At 44.0% G+C, this 15,391-nt stretch overlaps 3 protein-coding genes and 1 non-coding gene across 5 annotated transcripts in view; 3 read left to right on the top strand and 1 right to left on the bottom strand.

The window, feature by feature from the left end:
* Positions 1-1,085, bottom strand: part of ntng2a (netrin g2a) — an 11,582-nt gene extending 10,497 nt beyond the window's left edge. The window contains exons 1-2 of the mRNA XM_068310773.1: positions 967-1,085; positions 1-125 (exon numbers count right to left, since the gene is read on the bottom strand). The exon at positions 1-125 is cut by the window's left edge and continues 254 nt beyond it. The gene's annotated coding sequence lies outside the window, so the exon portion shown is untranslated. The remainder of the gene's footprint in view (positions 126-966) is intronic.
* Positions 1,086-2,818: 1,733 nt separating this feature from the next.
* med27 (mediator complex subunit 27) lies at positions 2,819-5,150 on the top strand. Its single transcript, XM_068310777.1, has 8 exons — positions 2,819-3,027; positions 3,409-3,553; positions 3,661-3,791; positions 3,902-3,995; positions 4,099-4,206; positions 4,282-4,323; positions 4,448-4,525; positions 4,934-5,150. The coding sequence occupies exons 1-8, from the start codon at positions 2,825-2,827 to the stop codon at positions 5,066-5,068; spliced, it is 936 nt and encodes a 311-aa protein (XP_068166878.1). The 5' UTR covers positions 2,819-2,824; the 3' UTR covers positions 5,069-5,150.
* A 639-nt stretch (positions 5,151-5,789) lies between these two features.
* On the top strand, positions 5,790-15,336 carry LOC137592518 (formin-binding protein 1-like). 2 transcript variants are annotated; one of them, XM_068310775.1, is made up of 18 exons: positions 5,790-6,085; positions 6,869-6,984; positions 7,118-7,168; positions 7,357-7,504; positions 7,703-7,765; positions 7,911-8,006; positions 8,138-8,152; positions 8,303-8,431; positions 8,521-8,667; positions 9,792-9,968; positions 10,243-10,404; positions 11,163-11,177; positions 11,263-11,372; positions 11,503-11,635; positions 11,742-11,863; positions 12,254-12,390; positions 12,504-12,662; positions 14,333-15,336. In XM_068310775.1, the coding sequence occupies exons 1-18, from the start codon at positions 6,056-6,058 to the stop codon at positions 14,359-14,361; spliced, it is 1,839 nt and encodes a 612-aa protein (XP_068166876.1). In that variant the 5' UTR covers positions 5,790-6,055; the 3' UTR covers positions 14,362-15,336. The 2 variants fall into 2 exon arrangements, with proteins under 2 accessions (XP_068166876.1, XP_068166875.1); XM_068310774.1 differs by having other exon boundaries at positions 10,213-10,404.
* On the top strand, positions 11,991-12,072 carry trnas-gcu (transfer RNA serine (anticodon GCU)). Its single transcript has one exon. It is a non-coding gene; the product is annotated as a tRNA-Ser (tRNA).
* Positions 15,337-15,391: the final 55 nt, after the last annotated feature.

The following is a 15,391-nucleotide window of genomic DNA, read 5'->3' as shown; positions in this document are numbered from 1 at the left end:
CCCACATTTTAATCTTCATCTTCTAACACGGCCGTTGCGGTAACCCGCTGTTGGTTGTCATCGATACAAGGAGGTGGTTGATGCTGGAGGGGTCCAGCCCTGAAGACGCTCCGCCCACCAACAGTCTGCGTTGTAATAAAAAAAACAATCAGACTATCCAGATCTGATCCAGAAGGACCTAATTCCAATGAACCTGTCTGTCTCAATCTGTCTGTCCCTACCTTTCTGTCTCCATCTGTCTGTCCCAACTTGTCTCTCCTTACCTGTCTGTCTCTACCTGTCTGTCTCTACTTATTTGTCCCCACATGTCTATCTCTACCAGACTGCTTGCTTTTGTCTGATATACTGAAATATAATGAAACTGAGATCAGAGATTCGGACACCCACACCCACCCCCTCCTCCTCCTCCTTCTCTGCTTTATTAAAACATGTTTCTCTGACTCAATCTTTTTCTCTGACTTCCTAAACCTGACACACAGAACACATATATATATCATAGTGTCCAGAGAAGATAGTTTGCTCTATAAAACATTAAGGAAACAGCATAAAGACAAAATATTTCAGTTAAAACTTTTCAGTTTCATTGCAAATATACTGTATGTTCATTCTGAATTTTATGCAGCAAAACTACTCTAAAAAAATCGGACAGGACCAACCAGAGCTGGGAAGTTGTGAATGCTCAGACACATCCGACTGGACCATGAAAATAAATGGGTGTGTTTGTAACAGGTCATAATTTCATGGAGGTTCTGTCACAAGTAAGGACGAGGAAAGGTTTATGTTGTCCAACACAACAGAACATTTCAGCACCTCCACAACACAATGCCATCTGAAGTCTAAAATTTCTGAAGTATGCAAAGACCAAAACATACGCTGAATGACTGTGACCTTTGACCCCTTAGACGACACTCAGTTAAAAAACGACTTGTTGCTGTGAAGAGGTCTGTCTGCCGGTGTGTTACTCACCTGGCTATTTGCTGGTTTGTGATGATCAAATTAAGCACACGACAAACAAAAAGTCCTCTGTTTCATCTCTTCTTCCTTTTCCTTCTTCTTCATTTGTTTTTTCCTTCTCTGCTTTCTTCTTTCTGTCTGTTCTAATCTGCTTAGTTCTCTGTCATTCCTTCTCCCGTCTCTCTTCTTTCCAGCAGATAAACCTCTCAATAGGCTCTCTCTCTCTCTCTCTCTCTCTCTCTCTCTCTCTCTCTCTCTCTCTCTCTCTCTCTCTCTCTCTCTCTCTCTCCCTCACTCTGTATTGACCAATAGTCAGTCAAAAAGTATTTTAAAAAAAGTGTATGCATATACACTGTACAGTATTATACATATTTGCAGTTATTGATAAGTATTTTACGCCATGGAACTAATTTCTCAGTAATTTATTACACACATGCTTTTTGCTTTCATCTTAATTTATGTTTGCAAATGTATGTGTGGCAGGATAGTGCTACACTCCCCACCGTGAGGGGGTAGTGTAGCAGACAATTAGCGAGTGCCGAATAAATAGACCTGGTCGGACCCTTCTCCATCCTTTTTCCGCTTCCTCTTTCTCCTTTACGGAGCCGACAGCTGGGCGTGGCCGCGTTGTGCGGTGAGCGGTTGAGTTGGAAAATAAGTGTGGTGTTACTGGGACCTGGGCTGTCTCCCTTGGGCCGGGGCAGACTCTCCCCATTTTTTTGTTTGTTTATTCATCTGTTATTTCTCCCGTTGAGTTATTATTGATCAGTTTGGTGGGTTATATTTGATTTATTGTGTACTAATCTTTTTTTCCTCTTTTGGATAATTTGTGTGTTAAACAGTTTATTTTGGGTTTATTGCTATTTGGTTATCGTGTGTGAGGGTTGCTTTGTTTTTTTTTGTTTCTAATTGTGTTCTTTTCGTTGACAGGTGCTGCGGGCCCCGAGCGGCAGCGGTTCCCCTGGTGGTGGTTCCTTATCCACGTTTTTGGTTTGCTGTGTCACGGGTGCAGTGTAGTTGTTTTTGGATCTCTCCCCTTTTTTGTTACCGCTGTCGTGGTAAGCCCCAGCCCTGTTTTTGGTAATCCCTCATACTCTTTACAATCATATTTGTAGTATTCTTTTCGTCTGTCCTCATTTTAAAATAAATGTTTAATAAAGTCTTTTTTTTATATTTGGAAATCACACTCTGGTCCTGTGGAGTATTCTTGAACCGTGTGCCTTGGATCAATTCAAAACCTGCATATCCATAAGTCTTGTTCATATCCTGGGGTGAAAGCCCCCAGGTGGCGTTGTCGGCAACGGCTTCAAGCCGCTCGCCTTGCCACATATGCGTATACAAAATATTATACATGTGAAGTATATATGTTTAAAATGCTATGTTTTTTTTGTGTATATATGTAGAATTTTAAACATATACGTATACGTTTAAAAGGGAATATTTGTATAAAACTTGTGACTGATCATGATTAATCCCTTTATTGCAGTTAACTTGGTTAAATTTTAGAAACATTTGGCACCATTAGTTTTTATATATTAACAAAAATTAACTATCATCTCATATCATAAATCTGATTTCATCATTGAAGTCTTGTTTACGTGATTGGGAGGTGTTGTTTTTCATAATAAATTCTCTCTTCATCCAGCGAAATAAAGAGTTTATTTCAAACAGGACTTTTTTGTTGTTCAATATCAGAAAACTGTGTGTCGAAAAAAAGATTAAATAAAAAATAAAATACTATGTTTGTATCGTATTTTTATTTTAATAAGGAATTGCGTTTCGGTCCACTGGCGTCATATCTGAGCGCCACCGGTCGAGCTGAGCCTCTGACGTCATATCAAGGGGCAGTAGCAGAATAGAAATAAACAAGATGGCGGACGGGGTAAACGTCGGGGTGAACCTGGACGCGTTCTCTCACGCCATCAGCGGCATCCAGGCGCTCCGCTCCAGCGTGAGCCGCGTGTTCGAGTCCCTGAAGGACGGCATGAAGAACCGGGAGACGCTGGAGAGCCGCGAGAAGCAGTTCATAGCCGAGTTCCAGGACAACCTGCAGGCGGTCAACAGGGACCTCAAGTGAGCCCCGAGAACAGATGAGCTCCGGCCACCAGTCTATACTGGTCTGACTGGGATAGGTCTAAGAAAACCAGTCATATTCATGCTAGTTAAATTAACATAGATCTATAGTTTAAGTAAATTCATTCCATTTTTATTATATATCAGTTTTATTGGTAAAATCTATGGTTGATCGGCTGTTAATAATGAAATCACATTGGAACATCTCCAGTTCATTTCAGTGTGGTGTCACCATGGTTACCTGTCAACTGTTAAGAGTTTGAACAAGTTAACTGAGTTAAAACTGCAATAAAAAAGTCGAGTTTTAAGAGTCTTGAGTCATTAATCGATCAGATCAATCAACTGATGATGAGACCTAATCTATAACCTGTCGTGTGTCAGTGAACTGGAGCGTCTCAGCGGTCTGGTGGGTCGACCTTCAGAGTCTCATCCGCTCCACAACAGCGGGCTCCTGAGTCTGGACCCAGTTCAGGACAAAACGCCGCTGTACTCTCAGCTGCTTCAGGCCTACAAGTGGTCCAACAAGGTACACATGCTAATACGCTAACATGCAGCAGGCACAATAAGGTACATGTGCTAACATATAAGTGGTCCAACAAAGACCTGAGTGTGTGTGTGTGCGTGCGTGTGTAGTTGCAGTATCACGCTGGTTTGGCGTCCAGTTTGTTGAATCAACAGTCGCTGAAACGATCGGCCAATCAGATGGGAGCTTCAGCCAAGAGACGACCCAAAGTCCAACCCAGTACACTGGTGCTGCCTCCCCAGTGAGTACTGCGCTAAAATGACAACACACACTGAGGTTGGTGGTTCCTAAACATGCTGATGTGTTAACAACAGGTGTGAAACAGGTCAATATTCACTCTGGTGTGTTCAGGTACGTGGACGACGTCATCTCTCGCATCGGCAGGTTGTTTCCTGATATGACCATCGAGCTCTTCAGACCCAACGGAACCTCTGCCGTCCTCCTGGTAACAACTTTCAACACCTCACACGAGTGTGTTCACACCTTGTTGACTCCTGCCGCAGACGGTCCGCGGCCAATGGATTGTCTGTCTCACGTGTGTCTCTCAGGTGACCCTAGGGAAGGTGTTAAAGGCGATTGTTGTGATGCGTTCACTGTTCATAGACAGAACTGTCGTTCGAGGATTCAACGAAAATATTTACAACGAGGATGGAAAGGTGAGTGATCGAAGTCATCAGACACGATACCTGCTTGTTGGTCTCCAAGGTAACCTGTACGTCTGTCTTCCTCAGCTGGACATCTGGACGAAGTCTCAGTACCAAGTGTTCCAGAAGGTGAGTCAGTACTGGTACCAGCAATAGTAGTGGATTCTAAGTGGATTGATGATGATGATGTGTATTGAAGGAGCATGTGTGATGTTGAGTTTAGTTTAGAGGTGACTGTTTGTGTTGTTGCTAGGTAACCGACCATGCCACCACCGCCTTGCTGCACTACCAGCTGCCTCAGATGCCTGATGTCGTGGTCCGATCGTTCATGGTGAGACACCGATCAATCACTGATCAGTATCCCTTTTGACACAGAGATCATGTGACATTGATTCTCTTCTATAGGCTGCCTTTGTTTACACCAAACAAACCAATTCATAAACAACATCTCTGTGATTTAACTTTGTTAGCTGGTATTCACGCAAACGACTTGACTTCCAGTGTGACGTCTAACTTACAGAACCAGCAGCTCTTTGAACAACGACATCCCATCATAACAAACGTAATTTAGCGTCCCTATTACCTGGCGATTGATCGCAGCCTCTGATTGGAGGATGAGGAGCTCCTTCAGTTAGCTGCTAACTGTTGCTATCAGCTTGTTGCTACCTGCTGTTGGAAGTCTCCAGCTGTGCCACCTCTCACTCTCCATCTGTCTGTCTCTCTACCTGTCTGTCTACAGACCTGGCTCCGTAGCTACAGTAAACTTTTCCAGTCGCCGTGTCAACGTTGTGGTCGGTACTTGCAGGATGGACTTCCTCCAACGTGGAGGGACTTTCGAACCCTGGAGGCCTTCCACGACACTTGTCGCATGTAAACAAGCACTTCCTGTTTACCTGTTTAGTTTTTTTTGTACTTTGTATCTTGATGTTTCAATAAAGAATAATATTTGACTTAAATGTTTGAAAAGGTGTGAGCATTCATTTCAACTGTTAGATCCAAACAGCAGCTGAACTGGAAGTATTCCATGAAATATGAGTTTATTAATGAAGACAGGAGATGATGTCATCACAGAGACCATCCAATAGTAATCATTACCCTCAATTATTAGCTGTTAGTGACTATTATACATGTGATTCACGGTGACCTTTGACATGAAAATATCTTCTGCTGCTCTGAAGTGGGTTCTGTCATCTTAATATTTACATCATGGGTGACATCTAAGATAACTGATGACATCACAGACAACTGATGACATCAAAGCTACTTCATGGTTAGCAATGGACACACGTAAAACATGCATAATATTGAGAAATGTCATGATGATAAAAAGGATTTAATCAATTTTTGCCGTTTAATAGATGCTAATTTATATTGATAAATGTTCAATATCGGTATAATATGTACATTCATTGTATGAATGTACATTATTATTGTTATTATTATTATATGATTACTATTAGTTTATTAATTATTAATATCATCAGCCGTCTCCACCCTCGTTTTTTCTACGTGCGGCAGCAGGGCGGGGCTGCCACCGATCACGCTACTGCGCATGCGCACAGCATCTCACTGATGACAAAAGGTCCTACGAAGAGATGCGCCGCGCGTGACCACGTCCTCTCCACTCGCGCTGCAGAGGGTGAGACAGACAGACGGAGGGAGAGACAGACAGACGGAGGGTGAGACAGACAGACGGAGGGAGAGACAGACAGACGGAGGGAGAGACAGCCAGACAGCCGGAGGGTGAGACACACGGACGGGCCGGTGTGTCGGTGAGGATGCGCGCGGCGGACGACGGCAGCAGCACCTCGCGTTGATCGGTACCGAGAGGCGGAGCAGCGGAGCGGAGCCAGGGGACATCATGAGCTGCAACTGGGGCACCGAGCTGTGGGTAGGTGTCCGCTCACACCCGCTGGGGTATCCATTCACACCCGCTGGTCAACCACTAGGCTACCGTCGGCAGTTTAACCTGCCGCTAATGTGTGTGTGCGCACGAGTGTGTATGTGTGTGTGTGCACGTACGTGCGTGCGCGTGTGTGTGTATGCGCGCGCCTTTGAGGCCCTCGTGCCTCAGTCGGCTCTGCCATAGCAACAAGGTGAGTGACGACACCGGCTCGTGCGCTGCGTCCTCCATGATGCTGCTGCAGCGGCAGACTGGACTCAGATGCTCCTGATCGATGAGGTCTAAGGTCATTGTTGATAACGATCAGAGTCGTTCTGATCAGCCAGCATCGACGTACCTCCCGCCGACATCCCATAATCTGACCCTACAGGACAGGAGACCCGTGATCAGATTAACATCTGATGTGTCTGGATTAAATTGATTGAGTCTCAGACAACTACCCGTCCTGATTCCTGTCAAACCAAAGGAAGGTTGAAAAACCCAACCTCTCAACAAGAAAAAAAAAATGTGTGTGTGGGGGGGGGGTTCCATCCCTTTATTGGGATCCACTCCAAAAATTACTGGAGTCTCTTGTTTGAGATTAATTTATTGTAACCCAGTTAAATTATTTATTCCCGTTGATTAATCAGTTCTGGTGTGACCAGTCGGGAGGTCTGTACACCTGTTGAAAAATCTAGATACTGCAGTCTGCTTTGGTTTGAGGTTTCAAGTGGTTTTAGGTTTCATTAAAATGCAGACCAACTTTAGGTGTTTTTTTTTTTTTAAATTTAGGACCAGTTTGATAACTTGGAGAAACACACCAGTTGGGGGATCGACTTCCTGGAGAGATACACCAAGTTTATCAGAGAGAGAGCCGACATCGAGATGAACTACGCCAAACAGATCAGGTACCAGCTTCACCTGGACAGGTGGCCTACGTGTAGGTCACCTGAAGGCCTGCCTACCTGTCTGTCTGTCTGTCTGTCTGTCCATCTGTCAGTCTGTCTGTCCATCTAGCTCTCTCTACCTGTCTGTGTGCAGGAGTCTGTCTAAGAAGTATCATCCAAAGCGAAGCAGAGAGGATGAGAGCAGGTCAGTCAACGTGTTGTATTGATTATCAATAATCGCTTCAGTTGCGTGACAACGATCACAGCAGTGAGTCGTGTGGAAACACCTGGACATCCCTAATGCTCCTGTGATTGATTGATGCTACGGTACACCTGTTTCTGATTGGTTGGTCATTTCATTTACACCTTTGTCTGATTGGTCGGTGGTTGCAGGTACACCTGGTGTCTGGCCTTCGCTGCGACTCTTCGTCAGCTGAATGAACTTTCCATCCAGAGAGAGGAAGTGGCTGAAAACCTGAACTCCCAGATTGTTTGTGAGCTGACGAGATACACACAGGAGCTGAAGGCTGAGAGGAAGACTGTGAGTGAACAAACACACAAACAAACACATAAATTATGTCCGTTAAATGACGCAGATAACCATCCGTAGTTTTATTTATTTATTCTATTTATTCTTATTATCCCTGAACATTAATAACTAAAGTGGAGGAATATAATTAAAATAAAGACTTTCGACTGGTAAAATAACCGGTTTTGAGCAGTCTTTGTTTTGTTGCAGCATTTTCAAGATGGCCGCCGCGCCCAGCAACACATCGAAAGCTCCTGGAAGCAGCTGGAGTCTGTGAGCATCAAGACCTCTGACCACACCCACAATAGATTTGACCACACCCACCAAACACACCTACAGATATTCACACCCACAAACAATAACAACTGTTAACCGTAAAGGTTTGTTGTCTGGATTAATTTGTGGTTTACGTGTTCAGAGTAAACGCCGGTTTGAGCGCGACTGTAAGGAGGCGGAGCGAGCTCAACACCTGTCCGACAGGATCGACCTGGACAGCAAGACGGAAGGAGAGAAGGTAAATATAAACACAAATATAGCTGTGTTGATAAATCTAGTAGAGGATGAACTAGAGGAGGGGATGGTGACGGAGGTGGTTGACCCTAACTCACCTGTCTTTCTACCTGTCTGTCTACCTGTCTGTCTCAGCGCTGCTCCCTGAAGGTAAGGTCCTTTCATATTTATTGTAAAGTCGGTAGATTTATTCTTCAGACCGTTTTTATTTTATATTTACTTTCATTTGATAATTGATTTGATTTGAGGTATTTTTCTGTAACAGTGTTGTGTTAAAGTTTTGTTTGTTTGCTGCGTCAGGCTCATCAGACGGCGCAACAGAAGAAAGAAGTTGCTGAAGAATCCAGGAAAGACTATGTGACCACCTTAAATCAGTTCAACCAGGACCAACACCAGCACTACCACACACTGGTACCAGTGATATACCAGGTAAAGCAGCGCCAACACACACCAGCACCTGTTGTTCACCAGGTATCATCGTACCAAAGAGTGTGTGTGTTCTGACTGTGTGTGTGCAGCGTATTCAGGACATGGAGGAGCGACGCATCGAGAGAATCTGTGAAGCCATGCGTGTGTCGGCTGAGGCTGAACGCAAAGTTCTTCCTGTTGTGAGTCGTTGTCTGGACGCCATGATGGACGCTGCTGAGGGCATCCAGCCGAGGATGGTGAGCACCCCACACACACACACACACACACACACACACACACACACACACACACACACACACACACACCCACACCCACATCCACACCCCACTTAGAGTGCTGATCTGATGGTCTGATGGTTCCTTCTGTAGCATAAATGGACAAAACCTCCTATTACACATTTTCAAAGGACTTGATTGGAGAAGCGGATCGTCCAATCAGAATCAAGTCATGTTCCACAAAGCACCGCCCCCCCTCAGCTGGTAGCATTCTGGTTGGACGTCGCCTGGATTGCCCAGGTCTCTGATGTTTGTTATTTAGGTTAATCTGTATGGAAGACTTTTACTAATCATAACAAGGCAGTCACAGACCGCAACATCCTGAATTCAACATTTTACCCTGACCTACACATTTTTGTGCCTCTGGCTTCCTGAAAATGTTGCTTTCTGTCTTGTGATTACATATCATCAGGTTTCAGAGATGTGTACCTGAAAAGGTATAAATTTGACCTTGACCTTGTTTTTAAAGGTCAAGTTTGTGATTTAACTTTCATCCCCTTGCCTCCCTGAATATAACATCTTTTGTTTCGTCTTTCTATCTTATCCGGTTCCTGAGATATTTGCAATAAAATGTGCAAAAGTTGAAATTTGACCTTGACCTAGTTTTCTCAAGGTCAAGGTCATCATCTCATTTTCATCCCCTTTGTTGCCCACGTAATGTGCTTTTTGTTTCATCTTTCTATCTGCAACAGTTGTGAAGATATTTGGTGAACAAACGGACGAACACACGAACACCAACAGTTACAATACATCACCGCTTCGCTGCATGTAATAACTACTAGCTGATGTTATGCTGCACTCTAGTGGCCACTTTGTGTAATGACTGGCATCTTGTGGGATTGGACAGAAAAATCTGACAATACGATATGTCACGTAATCATGTGATATAAAGTCTGGCCCATGAAGAATATCTAATTAACGCAAATGTTATTTAAGTTGTGTGATACAAACACTCTCTGTGACACAAGAGCAGATCTAAGCTAACGTTATCCCACACTGGATAAAGGGCCAGATATATTAAGTGTCACACTTAATATGTGTCTGTTTGTGTGTGTGTGTGTGTGTGTGTGTGTGTGTGTGTGTAGGACACCCGGCAGGTGGTGGAGGTGTATAAATCAGGCTTTGATCCTCCTGGTGATGTCGACTTTGAGGACTACAGTGCCACCATGAGGCGCAGCATCTCTGAGTCCAGTTACCTTGACAACCGAACTGAGGGCCGGAGACACAGCAGGAAGCTGTGGCCCTTCATAAGAAAAAACAAGGTACCAATATAGACACACAACAGAGAGAGCAAACACACACACACACACACACACACACACACACACACACACACACACACACACACACACACACACACACACACACACACACACACACACACACACACACACACACACACACACACACACACACACACACACACACACACACACACTCTCTGCTGTCCTGACCGAAGCTCTCTGTCTTTCTCTCTCGCTGTCTCTCTCTTCTGTCTCTCCACAGTTGTTGACCCTCCTCTCCTCCCCCCGGCAGCCTCCCCCTCCACCCCCAACCTCGCCCTCACCTGGGGGCGTGGCCAACAGTACCCAGTCCCCACCACCTGCCTGTAGAGAACCAATCACACAGCGGCTGAATGACCTCATGACCTCTGGCTCCAGAACCAGGAAGCAGTGCCTGCGTAGCCTGAAGAGAGGGGTATACGCTCACACACACACACACACACACACAGAGAAATAAATAGATATAATAATAACTATTGTTATCTGATCTCAACCGGCTTCATGAGGTCATCACCTGGAGGTTTTTCAGTCAGCGGTGAGTCGTGTCGAGCTGATGTCGACCAGCAACCGGTCAACCAGTGGGAATCTGTACGTTGGGTCTAAATATGAGACTGTGGTTCCGATCACCTCGTGCTTGTCAGACAGAAACAGAACAGATGGCGTCTGAGTTTTTTCTTGAAACACGGAGGAGGAGGTGTGACTGTTGGTGATTCATCCCTACGTCTATTTATATCGCGCCAAAACATGACAAAAGTTATCTCAGGATGTTTTCCAGGAACAGCAGGTCTAGACCGACTCTTAATTCTACTGATAGCACCAAATCCTGTGTGATCAGGAAACAACAGAGGGAAAAGCTGCCTTTTAACAGGCAGAAACCTCGAGCGGGTCTAAGACTCGAGGTGGGCGGAGCCTCTGTTTTGTAGGAAACTAAAGAAACTTTGGTATAACTAAAACTCCTACGAGACGGATAGAAACGCATCCGGGTGACGACCTCATGCTGGTTGACAGAAAGAGCGTTGATCACGGCTAAACGCAGCAACTTTAAGAATATAAAACGTCAAATTTAATTAATTTGTCATTTCGAGGTTTGATGTCTTTAACTTCTTCTAACCCGAGCCTGAACCTGTTTTTAATGTTGTCGTGTTTCCTTTATGCTTCCCCCTGGTTGGACAGCTATCACTCAAACTGGTCAGTGTCGCTGCTGTGTGTGCTCATACTGGTGTGTTAGCGTGTGTGATGTCATAATAATCATGCGACACTCATGTGGACGCAGGGTTCCGGTCCCGCTGACTGCAGTCACCTTCCTCCTGAGCAGAGAAGGAAAAAACTCCAGAGCAGGATCAACAACATCAACGAGGAGATCCAAAGAGAGAGAGAGCAAAGGTAACTGGTTCCAGTCCCAAGACTGGTTTGTACTGGGAAGAACGAGTCAGTAAAGTCACATTAGAATCAGTTGACATGACATCATCATCAAACGCTGTCATGGTCACGTGATCACGCTGTCACGTTCCAGAGATGCTCTGATGAAGATGAGGGACGTTTATGAACGTAGTCCTCAGATGGGCGACGTCAGCAGCCTGGAGCCCCGGCTGGAAGAAACCAAAGTCAGCCTGAAGAAGCTGGAGGAGGAGCTGAGGAGGAACCAGGTACGAGTGTGTGTGTACGTCTGTGTGTGTGTCTGTGTGTGTGTCTGTGTGTGTGTCTGTGTGTGTGTGTTGACATGTGTTTTAATGTGTGTTAATGCATGTGTAGGCCTGGCTGACGGAGGTTGACAGCGGACAGTCTGTAAATTGTGGGTTTGAGTCCCAGACCACGACTCCAGGCAGCAGCAGCCTGAAACAGCTGGACAACCGCAGTCCAGCCAGCAGAGAGAGGTACGGCAGGTTATTGATTACTGATTATTGACCACTGATTATTCATCACCAATTATTTAAACTGTTCATGAATTCACTGGAGGAATTCAGTGTGTATCACGTTCAGTTCCCAGAGCAAAACTGTTAAGATGAGGTGGCCGAGTGGTTAAGGCGATGGACTGCTAATCCATTGTGCTCTGCATGCGTGGGTTCGAATCCCATCCTCATCGGAGGTTTCATTTGGTAGAATCATGTCCTAGAGAGGCACCACTTATTATTTAGTGAATTTTAAAATTTATTTTTTAATGTATTTGTAGTTTTGAAGAAAAACAGATTCACAGAATAATCATTACTTGTCACTGTCTTTCTCTCTGTCTACCTGTGTATTTGTCTACCTGTCTCCCTCCTCAGTCCTGATGGCAGCTACACTGAGGACCACAGCGCAGAGCTTCACTTTAAGTCTCGTAGCTCTGAGTTTGATGACGACTTTGATGATGAAGAACCGTTACCGAGTATCGGCACCTGCAAGTCCCTGTACCCTTTCCAAGGTTAGTCAGTAGCTAGTTAGTGTCTAGTGAGACGTGCGTTAGCTGTGAGGTATCATAAGTTGGTAGCCGTATGAACTCTGAGGCGCCACCTTGTCCTGACTGCTTGTCTCCAGGCCAGAATGAAGGCACCTTGTCGATGGTGGAGGGAGAACTACTTTCTGTGGTGGAAGAGGACAAAGGCGACGGCTGGACCCGTGTGCGGAGGAACCTAGATGAGGAGGGATACGTCCCCACCTCCTACATTAAAGTCTTCCTGGACAGCAGTGCCAAAGGTGCCATGACCTACCTCTGACCTTCACCTTCATCTCTCTGTCTGTAACCACAGCGTCGCTAACGTCTTTCTGAAACGCCATCAGTCAAACGAGTCAGTCCAGACGGGTTCAGCTCGATCTCTTCTTTGCAACACTAACTCTGGATATACGTCATTAATGGAGGAGATTCTCAGTAGTTTGACCTCCAGAGGGGCCAAAGCCCTGATTCTTGAAGTCTGAACTCAGTGTATTCATATTAATACTAGTTATTTACTTACTAATAGTTGATTATTTAACAGTATCAATAGTCGGAGTATTAGTATTAAAATACACAATCGCACTTTCGTAGTTGTAGTTGTGATTGCAGTAGTTGTAGTTTTTGTGTTTTGAGTTTTGTGATTGGTTGAGGATCAGCAGCCAATCAGATTAAACAGAAGACTAGCGTCACGCTGGTTGATGTCTTTTTATGATCGGATTAAAAAACTGGTCGACGTTTAAACCGAAGATGACGACTGGTGTGGCCGTACTCAAAAGTATACGGACACCAGACGCTCTTAGAAGTAATAATGATTGTGATCAATCAACAATAAACCTGTATGTCCTTCTCGTAGTAGTAGCAGTGTTTTCCTTCAGGATGGCCTGATGTTGTTTACATATTTACAATTTTTGATGCTGTAAGCAGATGAATGTTTACATGAGCTGCAGTCATTATTCATCCGTTCATCCATTCATTCTATCCGTCCATTCTTCCGTTACTTTCCCGTCATCACATCCTTCAAGCTGCCGCTAACAGCAGTTATCACGATGAGAAGAATATCATGATTTGATTTTTAAATTCATTAAATAAGGGTCTGAGATGACATCATCAAATTGTTTAGGTCCAAATATTAAATATTCTTGCTATTGATCTATGCGTTCTAAGAATTAGTAGAGGGTTTTAACCTAAAACATTATTGCTATTCTTCTATTAAGATGCCTCTGCAGAAACACCAATCCCTCCCTCCATCTGGGATATTTGCTTTATGCAAATTAGTGTAAAATTAAAAACGTCTAAAGGCATTAGGTAATGTAATTAATGTGTGTTAAGTCTGTTAATGTGCTCCAGACAGCAAGACTGCCAGTGAGTCGTTTCCATAGAAACAACATCGGGAAAAAAATCTACAATGATAAAACATTTTGTAACTAAGTTAATATTAGTTACTAGTTACTGTTTCTACAAGGGTTAGTAGTCGAATTGTTTAATGATAGAAACTGTCTGACCTCTAGCACCTCTAACATATCTACCTGTCTGTCTGACTGTCTGTCTGTCTGTTTCCATCTACCTGACTGTCGGTCTGACTTTCTGTTTGTCTGTCTGACTGACTGTTTCTATCTACCTGTCTCTCTGACTGTCTGTGTGTCTGTTTCATCTACCTGACTGCCTGTCTGACTGTCTGTTTCCATCTACCTGGCTACCTGTCTGTCTGTCTGTGTCCAAGTACTTGTCTACCTGTCTGTCTCCATTTACTTGTCAACCTGTTTATCACCATTTACATACCTGTCTGTCTCTCTACATGACTATCTCCATCTTCCCGCCTATCTCTCTGTCGGTCTGTCTCCATCTCCCTGTCTGTCTACCTGTTTGTCTGTCTGTCTTTCTGTGGTCCGTCTTCCTGTCTGTCTCCCTGTCTCTCTCTCTCCGTGTCTTTTAGGGTTTGTCCAGAGTAGTCGACTAGTCTAACTCAGTAATCGACCGATGATGACATCACACCACAGGAAGTGATGTCACGGAGCTCTGAGGAAGTCCGGTAACAGATTTTCATGTGAGCGCTCTCACACGTTAATAACACGGATGACGTGCGTCGTCTGGGACCAATCAGAGACCTGATGATCAGTATTTACTGCAGATGATCATTTATCATGACTCCTCATCACATCAGACAGTTTTCATTTCTGTGAAAATCTTTAATTATTATTTCATTATAAAAAAACTCAGTTCTGAAGTTCTCACCAAATTTGATTCCCTTTCTCACCCCAAATGTGTGAAATTATCTTTTTTTTTCTTTTTATCTCAGTAATTTCTGATATGACATTTTTGCTCTGATTCATCATTTGAATATTTATCGATTAAAACTTGTAGTTATCATTATGTGAAAAACGGACCTGATATCAGCTTAACCTGCTTTAAAACTGAAGAATTTTGAAAATGTCAACTGGTTAATATACATTTTTTTTCAACAGAAAATATGAAAGCATGGAAGAACAATTGTTAATGAGAGGTACAAAATGTTTAACCGCTCGCCTCATGTCTCACTGCAGTGATGTCACCATTTGTCGCGGCGACCTCAGCGCTGAGGTCACCGCCATTAATGTGTTAAATAACAGTTAAATAAAATAAATAATTTTTCTTAACTGTTTAAATTTGACATTGAAGCAGCATTTTTACTCATCGACTGTGTGTATATATAATTACAGCTGTAACCCCGCCCCTATAGACATTAACTCCGCCTCCAGACTAACCAGCCTGTATTAGCCCCTCCCCCTGCTTGTTCATCCATCATGTCAGTGTGTTAAATGTGAGACTATTTTATGTCATAGTGAGATATTGATCAGATTCTTTTTTTAAAAATTTATTTCGAGACATGAGACTGCTGATCACGCTTTTTTCAACTTCCTGTATGTTAACCTTTCAAAATAAAGTACGCTCTTGATCAGAGAGCCTCTCAGCTCCGTTTTTTCACTGTCTCTGCTGCTCGGAGGCACTTTGGCAG

Source organism: Antennarius striatus, chromosome 3 (genome assembly GCF_040054535.1).
Source record: "Antennarius striatus isolate MH-2024 chromosome 3, ASM4005453v1, whole genome shotgun sequence".
Classification (NCBI taxonomy): domain Eukaryota; kingdom Metazoa; phylum Chordata; class Actinopteri; order Lophiiformes; family Antennariidae; genus Antennarius; species Antennarius striatus.
Note: the sequence above shows the minus strand (reverse complement) of the source record. Positions and strands in the feature narration are given on the sequence as shown.